The sequence below is a fragment of the Lepidochelys kempii genome, chromosome 5, assembly GCF_965140265.1.
Source record: "Lepidochelys kempii isolate rLepKem1 chromosome 5, rLepKem1.hap2, whole genome shotgun sequence".
NCBI classification, from domain to species: domain Eukaryota; kingdom Metazoa; phylum Chordata; order Testudines; family Cheloniidae; genus Lepidochelys; species Lepidochelys kempii.
The window spans coordinates 113,258,259-113,271,594 of NC_133260.1; the positions used below are offsets into that span (position 1 = coordinate 113,258,259).

Below are 13,336 nucleotides of genomic sequence, written 5' to 3' on the forward strand. Positions count from 1 at the left end.
AAAATTGCAGGACATATTTAATTTCAAATCTCTGTAGCTAAATGTGTCCTTTTGTATTAGAAAATTAGGGTTCATATTTCCTTATGAGACAACGTGACTCAAGGCCATAATTTACTTTTCAGTTTGTCCAACCTTTGTTAGTTGAGTGGCGTAGAAAATGCCAGTCATGATGTGTGTCACAGAGCACCATAGGAGAGGGCTCAGGGTTGGCATTTCCTTTTCTCTAAAGGTGACCTGTAAAAGGGGAGAAGGAAGGAATGGTTTTGTGGCTTTGTTTGTTTTTGGATAGATAAAGACCTGAAAGATATAATTTAAAAAGGTGGGGTTTTATGTGTTTTCCTTTAAGATATCAGGCATACTAAGTCTTGTTTTTTTGTTTTGAAGTTCTTGAATGACTAAAATGTTTCAGAGTTTGTCTACACTGGCAATTAACAGTGCTGCAACTTTCTTGCTCGGGGTGTGAAAAAACACCCCCCTGAGCGCAGCAAGTTGCAGCACTATAAAGCGCCAGTGTAAACAGTGCCCCAGTGTGAGTACTGTGTGCTTGGCACTTCTTAGGAATGTGTATATATAATTTATGGATTACACCAAGGTGGGAGGAGTTACAAGCACTTTGGAGGACAGGATTAGAATTCAAAATGATGAATTGGTCTGAAATCAACGAGATGAAATGCAATAAAGGACACGCAGGAACGAAAAATCAAATGCCCAACTACAAAACGGGGGATAGTTGTTTAGGCAGTAATACTGGTGAAAAGGATCTGGATCAGAAATTAAATATGAGTCAGCAATCTGATGCTGTTGTGAAAATGGCTAATATAATTCTGGGTTTATTAGCCAGGGTGTCATATGCAAGATATGGGAGGTAATTGTCCTGCTCTGCTTGGCACTGGTGAGGCCTCCTTTTATGAAAGATATGGACAAATTTGAGAGAGTCCAGAGGAGAGCAGCAGAAGTAACAAAAGGTTTAGAAAACCTGACCTATGAGGAAAGGTTGAAAAAACTGGGTATGTTTAATCCTGAGAAATGAAGACTGAGGGAGGACCTGGTAAGTCTTCAAATATGTTAAGGGCTATTACAGAGGATGGTGATTAGTTGTTCTCCAGGTCTGCTGAAGATAGGACGAGAAGCAGTGGATTTAATTTGCAGCAAGGGTTAAGTATTAGGAAAACTTTCTAACTATAAGGATAGTTCTAGTTACATATTCCGTGTTCTCATTGTAAAGGTTTCAGAGTGTTGATTTGTTAGAGTTTAAAAACATGTGTTATCCTTGTACCTCTGCTCACAAATCAAATAGTAAATCAACCAATTAACAGATGTGTAGCATGAAAATAACAAAGGGCCTGATCCATAACACAATGAAGTCAGTGGATTTTGGATCAAGCTTCCCTGTATTCACAACTCCAGGTTAAGAACACATTTTGCTTAAGGTTGAAAGAATTTTAAGTCACTTCAGTTCTACAGAGAGATTATTGCCTGTCTATAGCAAATTCAGGCATTTGGAAATGCAGCAATTCTTAAAGCAGTGGTCCCCAAACTTTTTCCATCATTTCCCCCCACTCCCTCCTTATCCATAATGGAACCTGTCCATGGCCCCCGCCTGGGAACCGAACTGAAACTTTTCATGGGAAAATATTGCTTCCAACAATAAATTTTGAACAGAGATTATTAATTTGAAATTTCTCATGGGAAAACAAACTGCATTGGTAGCAAAAAGTATCTCAGACTATCAAAACTTTCAGATTTAGTAATCTAAGGTAGTAGTAATAACGTAGGTAAGGAAAATGTTTAAGACATTAACATGACAATGTTGCTTTGAAGTTTGAAGTTTTTGTGTGTTTTTTAACAGAAAGTAAGAGATTTTTATAAATGACCTGCTTTGGCAGCTTCATTGGATAACAGAGGTTTGGTTGGTTTTGTCTTGCCTTTGTGTTTACTAAATACAGTAATGCCCAAAGAAAGCAGAGAACCTGATCTTAGTTTCACCTACTCTCTACTTTAAGCTACAGCTCTGGGAAAAGGATTTCAGGCAGGGTTTTGTCTAATAGAATACTTAGAGTGAACAGTATTTAACTTCTGTCAGCATCCTAAATGCTTGTTCCCCATGCTTTTTATTTCAGACTCCTGCTTTGAACTTGCTCTGGGAGAAGTGCTGCAGTGAGAATGTGGTTGTGCGGATGGCCTGCTGCGAAGGCCTGGTGGCCCTTGTTGCACAGGATTATGCAGAGTTCAGTTATGTTCTCAATACAGCTCTCAACCTGATTCCCTCTGCCAGGTAACATTCATTTACAGTATTTGGGGCCTTTTGTTTGTGAGTACTTTATGCACTTGAAGTAGTTGCACGGATTTATTGGGACTTCAGTGCATAAAGCTGAGCCCATAGTAACACTCTGCAGGTTTGGAGCCTTGCTTATTGATGTAAAAAGACTGATTTTTTTTTAATCACCATCTAATTAAACATAGCACACGTACTTTCCCCTCCCATTTCAGCTTTTATTCAACTGAATTTCAAATATAGAGAATCTGCATGTCTTGTAGCATTTTAATGAACAGATTAATTAAAAGTAGGAAAAACAATTGCAAAGACGTGATTTCTTGATGTGGGAACTACAAATCAGGATGAGGTCAAGGTAGGGTAGAAAACAAGGAAAGGGATATCTGACAGGTTTTTTCTTAGAGATGTCTAATGCAGCAGTTCTGCAAACAATAACGCTCCTATGTAATTTGACCCATGTGGGTAGTCCCATTTATTTCATGTATGAGAGTAATTTTGTGTATATGAATAGTCCCACTGGAATGTTTAGGATCTTGTCTGAAAATATTGATGGGGATGCAGGAGAGCTGGTTTCTGGTCCCAGTGCTGCTGCAGATTCACTGTGCAACTAAGGGCAAATCAATTAACCTCATTGTGTTACTTCCTCTGTAAAATGGGAATAATAACACTTAGCATCTCCCAAGGGTGTTCGGGGATAAATGTGTTGTGTAGTGCATAGATATTATACTGCTGAGCATCATAAAAAGCCTACACATAAAAACATCTGAATGTAGTCAAGTACATGAGTGTAATAATGTTTGAAGATGTATTTTGTTAGTCTTCTTACGAAGGAGACTAAAGTCGCATTGCCAAACTCAGTGAGATACTATTCTGTCTGCTGACTTATGGCAAGTGTTTGGTTTTTAGCACTAAACCTTTCTGCATAGAAAACACTAGTATATTTTCTTGCTCAGAGCTGCTAATTGATGCTACACCTGTGCTGTATTATGGGGTCATGGTAGTGACCCCATAGTCAAGGTTGCAGGAACTATGCCATTCAAAACATATTTGTAACTAACCCCTTCTAACTTTCACTAAATTAGGTCTAGGATGAAATTTCTTGTGCTTAACTTCAGCCAAAGGTGATTTTAAGTTCGTGTAAACTCAGCTGAACCATTTTTGAGTAATTCAGCTGATTTAAAAAAAATGCAGTTTTGTTTTTAAAAATTTCATTTCAGTCATTCCCAGCAGATAATTCAAAATCAGATTACTCTGAAAACTTGCTACGAGGATGCCTGCTTTAGACCAGGTTTACAATATTTTGATTGGAATTCCCGGACAAAAGTATTGTAAATCTGTATTGCAGGAAACTGGCTAGTGTGTGCACATGTTGCCCTCTACAGGATAGAAGCAGAACAGTTCAGCTATGTGTCATAGCTAATAAGCCGTAGGTGTGCTTTTGGAGCATGAGGATCTCAGTCCTATCCCTGCTGCTGCTATGAAGTTTTCATTAGTTGTGGTTAGCAGGCTAGTGACAACTGTGAAATTCCTATATGGCTGTGAGTTTGCTACAGTACTAATAATTTAAGGAGAATATAATTGTAATCAAATTTTGTACTTTAGAAAATGTGTGTAAACCAGGACATTCAAAGTCAAGGTTAACGTTAAAAACAAATGTGTGAGAAAGTTGAGTTAGGGTATTTCAAACGACTTTAACTGTGCTATCGTTTTCACACCACTCTGTTCACCCTGCCTGTGAAACAGATCCATGCCTGTGACTTGTATCTCAGATGATTGATATGTTAACCACTGGCTATGTTGGCAGTTTACCCATGAAACCCATATAATATATAAAAATCTAGTATATTTTTACATTTTCCCTCTGACTCCAAGAATTCAAACCACATCCACTATGATTTGCAAAACAGTATATGTTTTGCTGAACCACAAGGGGTATATGGGTTTAAAATGTTTTCAGCCACAGGGAGTAATGACTGACTAACCTAGCCTTTTCATCCTGGTTCATTTTAACATTAATCTCTTTTTGACCCTCCCAGGACCATGGCAAGCCGTTCCTTCATCCTGTTCCCTGCCAGTTTTTTATTCAGATTTGTTGTGGGGCTTGAGTGCACTGTGTCTTTAAAGGCATGTAAATACGAAGTTGACAGTCAGTGGCAGCACAGCAGAAAGGTCATTAAAACTGCTGGGCTCCTTCCACTTCTGTTTAAAGCAGGTGTGTGTTGTGACAGTGGAGAAGACTACGTTCTGCCCTCAGCAACTCTCTGCATCTTCTACAACAGTGGTTCTCAAACTTTTGCATTGGTGACCCCTTTCACACAGAAAACCTCTCAGTGCGACCCCCCCTTATAATTTTTTTTTTTTAATGTTTAACACTATTATAAATGCTGGAGACAAAGCGAGATTTGGGGGCATAAGCTGACAACTCGCGATCCCCCACATAATAACCTCGTGATTTCCTGAGGGGTAATGATCCCCAGTTCGAGAACCCCTGTTCTACAATGACCTTGGCGGGGGGTTTAGCATACCTGCTCATCTTTCTGCTGTGCTACCTATTTCATATGCCATGAAGGACAACCTGTATTCTGGGATGGCACTCCAGAGCTCACATGATTTAATATTTTGCATGTGACACCTAATCATTTCACATTCAAATTATCATCCTCGCTTCCCCATAAGTTTCCCTGTCAGTCAGTTTTAAAGCTCTGCTGATTTCCTCTGATCCTTTAAGACTACCTCCCTTACAGAATACTCCTATGGAATTTCATCTCATGGGGTTTTTTAACAGTACTTTTTACATAGAAATCTAAAACGGGCAGTTTTTTCTTTAGAAAACACTCTTGAGAGAGACTGATTAATGCTTCACAGAACAACCATTAGGAATTAGACCCTTTGATATTACATAGTACTATTTAGAAAAAGATAATATTTACTTCATGGACTGTCCTGAAGTATCTTTAACTTTCCTAAGAATATCACTCTTACAAGGAATATTTGTTATCGCAGGCTTCCATGCCCTGTTTCTCAGCATAAAGACAATGGCGCAGCTCCTTAACTGGTGCAAATTGTCATAGCTCCATTAACTTCAGTGGAGTTGCATTAATTTACACCATCTGAGGATCTGCCCCAATAATGGATGAAATTCGATGGCTTGTATAGTGCAGGAGGTCAGACTAGATGATCGTAATGGTCCCTTCTGGCCTTAAAGTCTATGAATCTTTGCCATTATTGTTACATATTTTGGAAATTATTGTAAATAAACACTTGTTTGCAGAGGAAAAGTCTTTTAAATGATTTTTCTCACATTAGGATTAATGCAGACAGTGAGAACAGAACCTTCCTCCTTGCATAATTTAGTGAGGAGATCTTTTGGCTTAGTTCATCAGTTACATACACACCTAACACACGTCCCTCCCCCAATTCCAGGTGGGAGCTAGGACTGGATATTGATATTTTGTTATGAAGAGTGAGGCTTGCTGTTTTGTTTTGCTCAATCACTTCATAGTTACTCTTCTTTGATTGAATGACATGCGTTAGACATGCGTTAGACACCAGAGGCTCGTTCACCTGCACATCTACCAATGTGATATATGCCATCATGTGCCAGCAATGCCCCTCTGCCATGTACATTGGCCAAACCGGACAGTCTCTACGCAAAAGAATAAATGGACACAAATCTGATATCAGGAATCCTAACATTCAAAAACCTGTAGGAGAACACTTCAACCTCTCTGGCCACTCAGTAAAAGATTTAAGGGTGGCAATTTTGCAATAGAAAAGCTTCAAAAACAGCTTCAAAAGCTTCCAGTGAGAAACTGCTGAGCTTGAATTAATATGCAAACTAGATACTATTAACTTGGGTTTGAATAGAGACTGGGAGTGGCTGGGTCATTACACATATTGAATCTATTTCCCTATGTTAAGTCCCCTCACACCTTCTTGTCAACTGTCTAAATGGGCCATCTTGATTATCACTACAAAAGTTTTTTTTTCTCCTGCTGATAATAGCTCATCTTAATTAATTAGCTTCTTACAATTTGTATGGCAACTTCCTCGTTCTGTGTGTGTGTGTGTATGTGTGTGTGTGTATATATATATATATATATATATATATACACATACACACTTACTATATGTTCCATTCTATGCAGCTGATGAAGTGGGCTGTAGCCCACAAAAGCTTATGCTCTAATAAATTAGTTAGTCTCTAAGGTGCCACAAGTACTCCTGTTCTTTATGCGTTAGTAAGTTAACCATGCTGAATTTTCCCTAAGGCCAAACGTTCCAAAAATTGACCCTCCCTCCACCCCATATCTGCCAGCTAGTATACCAACTTCCAGAAGCCTACTGCAGTCATCTCTTTCTGTTGCCTGGCAACAGGATTGTGAATAAAGCTGTAACCTCTCCTATAGTAAGGTTTTCAATGTTTTGATGCTGAGGAGTCATGACAGCCTGTAATTTTAATGATTACAAACATCTTAGAACTGGACCATTTACTTTAAAAAAAAAAACAAAACCAAACCAAAATACCTAGCAACAGCAGTCTATCAATAATGAACTGCGCAACGTTTAATAGTACCTTTTGCAGGAGTGCAGAAGACACATCTGTGGGAAGAGATGGACTACTCACTGTACTTTGCATCTTGGAGATCAGTGTAAATTCTTGGGTAAGGAATCCACTCTGGAGAGTCTGAAATTTTAGAACCTCATGCCAGTGACTCCCACCAATTGTTGTATAAACTTATGCTGAGCATTCATTTTGAAATGGTTGTCCGTGTTGATGAAAATAATAAAGATGTAGCAATCAAGTGATTTTGCATGTTTCTGATTTCTTCTTCGGAATGACATGGATTTAGGATTATTGCACTGTAGAGATGATGATAGTTTGTCCTTAATATAACTCCTTTTATTGATGAATCTCAAAGCCTTTGTATATATTAATCAAGCCCATAAATTCCCTGTAAGATAAGTTGTATTATCCCATCAGTGGAGGCTGATTATGTTTTGAGGTCTTGCCAACATGAGAAAGATGTACCGATTTAGTTAAATAGATAGCTATGTATGTTCAACTTTCTTGTGTATGCAAGTCCTGTGGGTGTCAATGAAACTGATGTGCAAAGGTCCATTAAGAGCCAATTTACAGTAGCAAGTGTAGAGCATAATGTTCCTTGTACAAGTCACTTCATGTTACTGTACCTCAGTTTCCACATCTGTAAAATAAGAATAGTAGTGTTTACTTGCCTTCTTCAAGGCACCTTTGAGAGCTATGCATGAGCACTGTATAAATGTGATCAGAATCAAATGAGGTAAATCTGCCTGATGATTAGGTGCTTCTACTGGTTCGTATTTCACAGACTGGGAAATTGAGATACAGATTAAGTGACTTGCTTAGATATACTGCTCCCAGTGAAAAAAGGAGAAAGACCATCATAAAATATGTGGCTGTTGGTTTTCTTTTCCTGCCCACCCCATTTGTTGTTTAAAGGAATTTCTCCCCATGTCTTAATGTCATTTTATTTCTTTTCTCTTTCTGTTAGGCTTTTCATTCATGTAATGAGTTGCTATCCCTTCTCTTTCTGCCAGTGGATATGTACTCATTTTGTAATAACTGAAATAAAGTTGGGGCAAACCCAATGCGAAGCTTTTAAGGTGTATTTAGAGCACCCTGAAGTGTTGCTTATTCATTTTTAAAAATAATGGCATCTTTTTCTCCTCTACTTTATTTTAACCAAGGACTTAAAATTCATGCTATTTACCTGAGGTGGAATCAGGTTGTTCCTAGTATGTTCTGGTTTTGGAAGCTCTGGAACAAAAAATTAATTACAAGGTATTAATTACAAAGAAGTAAACAAAACACTCAGGACTGCCCCTCTGCAGAACTCCGCCAATGGACTATTGAAATCATGATCTAGCAAAAATTTCTGATTGCCCAGCCAGTGTATTTGTTTTTCCTCTGTCTGGACTGCAGTAGCTTCTGTTAGAGCCTCTCAAGAGGCTTTTGAAGATTATAGGGAATCCTATAAAACTTCCAGAAATCCTATTGCTGCTCCTAGGTTTTCATGAATAGTAAATGAGGTAAGGTGGGAAGAAGGAGATAAAGCAATTTCATGGAAGGGCCCCCTTACTGCTCCAGTCAAAAGTCAGAAGAGCAAACCCATTGTCCTGAGATTCTCTTTGTAGTTAATTTTCAGTGTGGGGGATTTAGATGCATGACACTTGATAATCAGAGTTGCATGGTAAAATCTGTGCATATTTACCTTTTTTATTCTTGCAGTCAGGAACCTGTGTTGGTTTTAATATGATAAAAATACTGCATTAGAGTAAATTAGTAATAGTAAATTAGTGCATTTGGAAGGGTTTTCATCTTCAAACTGCTTCACAGACATGGACTGATCTGTTATCTGTTATTGATCTCGATTATAGGTAAGTAATATCTCTATTTTGCTCATAGGTTAAGTGACTTGCCTTCGAGGCAGTAACTGTCAGCTCAGGGAGTAGAACTCAGGAGATCTGAGATCTCAGTTTTGTGCTTGGATAACTAGATCATACTTCTTATGGAAGGGTCAATCAATCCACTGTCCTTTAGATGATGATAACGTTATATATTCATTGTGTTTCAACAGAAATGTACATGGTTTGGTAAAAATTATTGGGAAATTACTACAGATGCAGGCCATTACGGTGGGAAAAAGTGGAGATGAAGCTGTTCGGGATTTGTATGCAGTCAGGTGAGTTTCATGTTTGCGGAGTGTATGTGTTTTAATAATCATTGTTTTGAAATGACAAAAACTTGCACATATAAGTATTTACTAACCCTCTGATACAAAAAACAGTCATTCTGCCACTGGGGCTAAAGGAGAATTTACATTAGCTAATGAGTAGTAGTCATCCTAAAAGCAAAGGTTTCAACCCTTGGTCAAAATGTTTCAATAACATCAGCCCCTTCCTTTAAATGGAGAAAGCAGAATAGAAGACTTGACTGAGCTTAATGGAAGAAATGCATAGTAATCCCTGAAAGAATAGGAGGTACTTAAAAGAGGAGACATTGGATGCCTGGGAGAGAATCCTAGAGAGATACTCATTTTATACTCACTAGTCCACAAAAGATATAGAGCTAGCATCTGTGTGCTGTAGTGCTGCCAGAACTGGGGATCTGTAGAGCCCCTGGAATATGGTCCCACAATAATAATAGTTGCATGCAGTTACTAGAGCCTTTACCAAGACTCAGCTTTTCTGATACATGCATAAAATGCTTGCTGCCATTAAGGTGTAATAATATGATTGACAAAAACTGGATTTTTTTTATGGTAACTATAGAGCTTTTGCCATTTGTTTAAATTCATATACAATGCTATTTATCAGGGTTATGTTATTTTGTTATATTTAATTTTGTAATAAGTGAATAATTGTTTTCCAGGCAACATAGTGCTCTCTTGGTGAGTTTTGCAACAATACTTTACATATATAGAGTCTTTCAGATTCCCAAAGCACTTTTAGTCTGCACCTTCCTCTTGACCAGAGGAAAATTTCCTTTCTTGCCAACATGTGACAGTGGTAGGATACGAAATGAAGAATGCTGTGAAATAGTTGAAATTACCGGGAAATCTAGGTTGGCAGAACGTAACTGTCTGAAGTGGTGATGAATCAGGATCCCAGTGGTAATGCCCATGTAACATAGCTATGGGGTACAGAAGAGCCTTATGCCATTTTAAATGTTAGTCATCAGATGACACTGATTCACTTAGACCACATAGATTTTCATACCTGGACTGTAGTTTACCTGTGAGAGAGAGAGAATAATTTTGAGGGTCCTTCTTACTACAAGAAAGATGTTTACCCAGTCCATCCAGTTGTACCACTGGAAGTTAGATTAGAAAAAATGATCAGTACAGCTAAGAAGGAAGTGGTTCTGGGTGAAGCAACCAAAAGAAGTGTTGGAATTGATACCTTCCTCTCTGATACCTGCCTTTTGTTACTCACGTTTGCAGTCTAGGGCAGTGGTCCTCAAAGCTGGTTCGCCGCTTGTTCAGGGAAAGCCCCTGGCGGGCCGGACCAGTTTGTTTACCTGCCGCTTCTGCAGGTTCGGCCGATCGCGGCTCCCACTGGTTGCGGTTCGCCGCTCCAGGCCAATGGGGGCTGCGGGAAGGGCGGCCAGCGTGTCCCCTGGCCCGCACCGCTTCCCACAGCTCCCATTGGCCTGGAGCGGCGAATCGCGGCCAGTGGGAGCCGTGATCGGCTGAACCTGCGGACACGGCAGGTAAACAAACCAGTCCGGCCCGCCAGGGGCTTTCCCTGAACAAGCGGCGAACCGGTTTTGAGAACCACTGGTCTAGGGGACCTGTTGGTTCATCAGCTGTTCCAGATGGTCTAGATAGCAGCAATACTAGAGTGATTTTTGTTGTTGTTCTGCACTTTCATATAGCCAGAATATTGAAATGTTATCACAGTCATAACACAGTTGTCACTTATTGGTTGGCCTACTGCAGCGTATTTTTGTCTGGGTCTGATGGCAAAGGCTAGAAGCTGCATATGACAGGTTCCCCCCAGGGTTCCACCCGGAACTGGAGTACCGCTGAGCCTGCCTGACCCATCAGCCTGGGCTCCCTTTCCCACTGTGGTGCTGTGATAAGTTGCAAAGCTCTCCAGACTTGCTCTTTCACCAGCATACACATAGATAGGGACACACCCAGCTGCAGCTTCACACAGGTGCTGAGATCAGCTCTGCATGGGAAAGCTCAGCTAAGGCATCTCCCAGTTGCTAAGGCACGCTCCCCCCTCTGGAGTGTAAAACCAGAATTATACCATCTTGCACTGCACAAGGAATTGTACAGCGTAAGCTCATAAAATTCGCCCCCTCCCTCAATGTGGAGAGAGATATGCAACAGCTTTCTGCCGCAAGTTATAATTTCCACACACTGATTTTAGACAAAACAAAAGCAAATTTATTAAATACAAAAGGATAGATTTTAAGTGATTATAAGTGATGGCAAACAGATCAAAGCAGATTACCTTAGTAAATAAACAAAACCGCAAACTGAGCTCAACACACTAGATAGGTAGGATATGAATTAGCAAATTCTCACCCTGTGTGACAAACAGGCTGGCAGTTTCCTAAGGCACAAGCTGCCTTGGCTCTGCAGCTTGGGTTTTCCAGGTTTTCATACACAGGCTAGAAATCCCTCTAGCCTGGGACCATCACTTCCCACAGTTCAGTCCTTGCCCCTCAGGTGTTTCCAGGTGTGTTGTTGTAGGGAGAGTGAAGTCCCATCATGATGTCATTGTCCCCCTTTTATGTCTTTTTTCCACTTGCTAGAAAGCTCTTTTGCGGTGACCTGGGTCAAACAGTTCCCATTGTGTAGTGCTATCTCTGAGAGGTTTCTGTTGTACACATTTCCTGGGCTAATCCTTGTGCTTGTGTGCATTTCCTCGATAAGCCATTAACATTGTTTGGCCTTTTTACTGTTGTACCTGAAAGGCTGCTTGTGGGTGTTTTCAGCCTCACAACATGTTTCAGTAACACATACATAGCCAAACTTCATAGCTTCACATACGATGATAGCACATACAATCCAATGAGATATTACTGTCTAGCAGATCAAGACATTTAGAATGATACCTCACAAGGCATACGTTGTACAAAACGTATCCTAATTGACAGTGGTGAGTATTGGGGTCTGAGGGTATCACACTGCAGTTGATATATTACATAACATCTCATCTCATCAGTAGGGCATATAAACAAGTTTATGGCTTCAGTGCTCAGCAGTCTTCAGTAGCTCCTAATATAATTCTGGAATTATTTCAAGGTCTTGGTGATGATATTTTAAAACCTTGAAGATGCTAGAAGTGGAATATCTCTCAGCCCATCTCTCTCTCCATGACATGTCACAACAACTACAATCAACAGAGATGGTGAAGCTGAGACTGATCATCTTAGGGGAAACTCCAGTTAACCTGGGACTGGGCATTTTTGATGGAAGCTCCTAGGTCATGGAATCACTTACCACTGGAGATCTGTGACCAAGTCTTGCTGCTTTTAGAATACAGTGCCAAGCCTTCTTTGCGCAGGACTTCCCTTAGTAGTAGAACTGAACTGTGGCTGGCCAGGCATTGGGCTCTTTGAAGTCTATCATCAAACTGATCCCACCTAGGAAAACATATCAAGAACGCAGTGTGGGGAGCATTTTGGTCCTAATTTGTGTGTGTGAATACACTGAAACTTTATTATGCACCTGGATACTATGGTGAGATCCCCTTTAGTGATGATTAGCTGAATACAAACTAGATGGCCTTTCTCTCACTTGTGACCCTAAACCGCTGGACACAGCTTTGTTTTTTCTATCAAATTATGTTTCCTTTCTATCTCCTTCTCTTGATAAATTGGGTGGCACATAAAAATAGTCCATATGTCCCCAAAATTACTACACAGAGGTATCTGCAATGCTGTAATATTAGCACAGGGAAATGCTTTAAGATTTCAGCTAACTCTATAGTAACACTGAGTAAATGTTGACTTGCTAGTGGCCACCACTATATCTGCTTTCCCAGACATGGATCTTGGTCTTGTAAAATCCCATAATACTACGGAAACTCCTTTTTATGACCAAGAAAGAAAACTGTTGACATAGTAGTTTTCATCAGGAGAGAGCTATATAGGGATAGATGTGGCTGAACTTTGGAAAATTAATTAGCAGCTTAGCAGTAGTTAGGATTTTTGTATGCAGATGGAGAACACTTAATTCCCAGTTTCTTTGTCCCTAGCCAGCTATAGTGGTGTTGTCCAGCTCTGAAACCTCTTTGGCTAAAATTATGATGATGTAAATTAGTGTGAGATGGGATGGTTAGAACTGCTACAAGAATGTAGAGCCTCCCTCTCCTCAGGGGAGAGAAGGACTTCCAAAGAATTATAGGTGCTGACAGAGTGTGGAAGGTGATGTTTAACAGTAATTTTAAAGCTGTTTAAACTAATTAAGAACTGAAACTAGGCATCATGACAAATCAAGTCTTGTAGACTCAGCCAGTGTATTGCAGCAGGCTTTTGTTGCTGCTGGTTAATTTCTTGAA

General features: G+C 39.8%; 1 protein-coding gene across 6 annotated transcripts in view; it reads left to right on the forward strand.

The window, feature by feature from the left end:
• Window positions 1-13,336, forward strand: part of FOCAD (focadhesin) — a 199,885-nt gene that overhangs the window by 16,396 nt on the left and 170,153 nt on the right. For 5 of the 6 annotated variants that reach the window (XM_073345495.1, XM_073345491.1, XM_073345494.1 and 2 more), the window contains exons 4-5: window positions 2,121-2,275; window positions 8,896-9,000. In XM_073345495.1, coding sequence (XP_073201596.1) covers window positions 2,121-2,275; window positions 8,896-9,000 — 260 coding nt within the window. Of the gene's footprint in view, window positions 1-2,120; window positions 2,276-6,868; window positions 6,940-8,895; window positions 9,001-13,336 lie in introns of those variants that run through there. The other variant, XM_073345496.1, reaches the window with a different exon arrangement.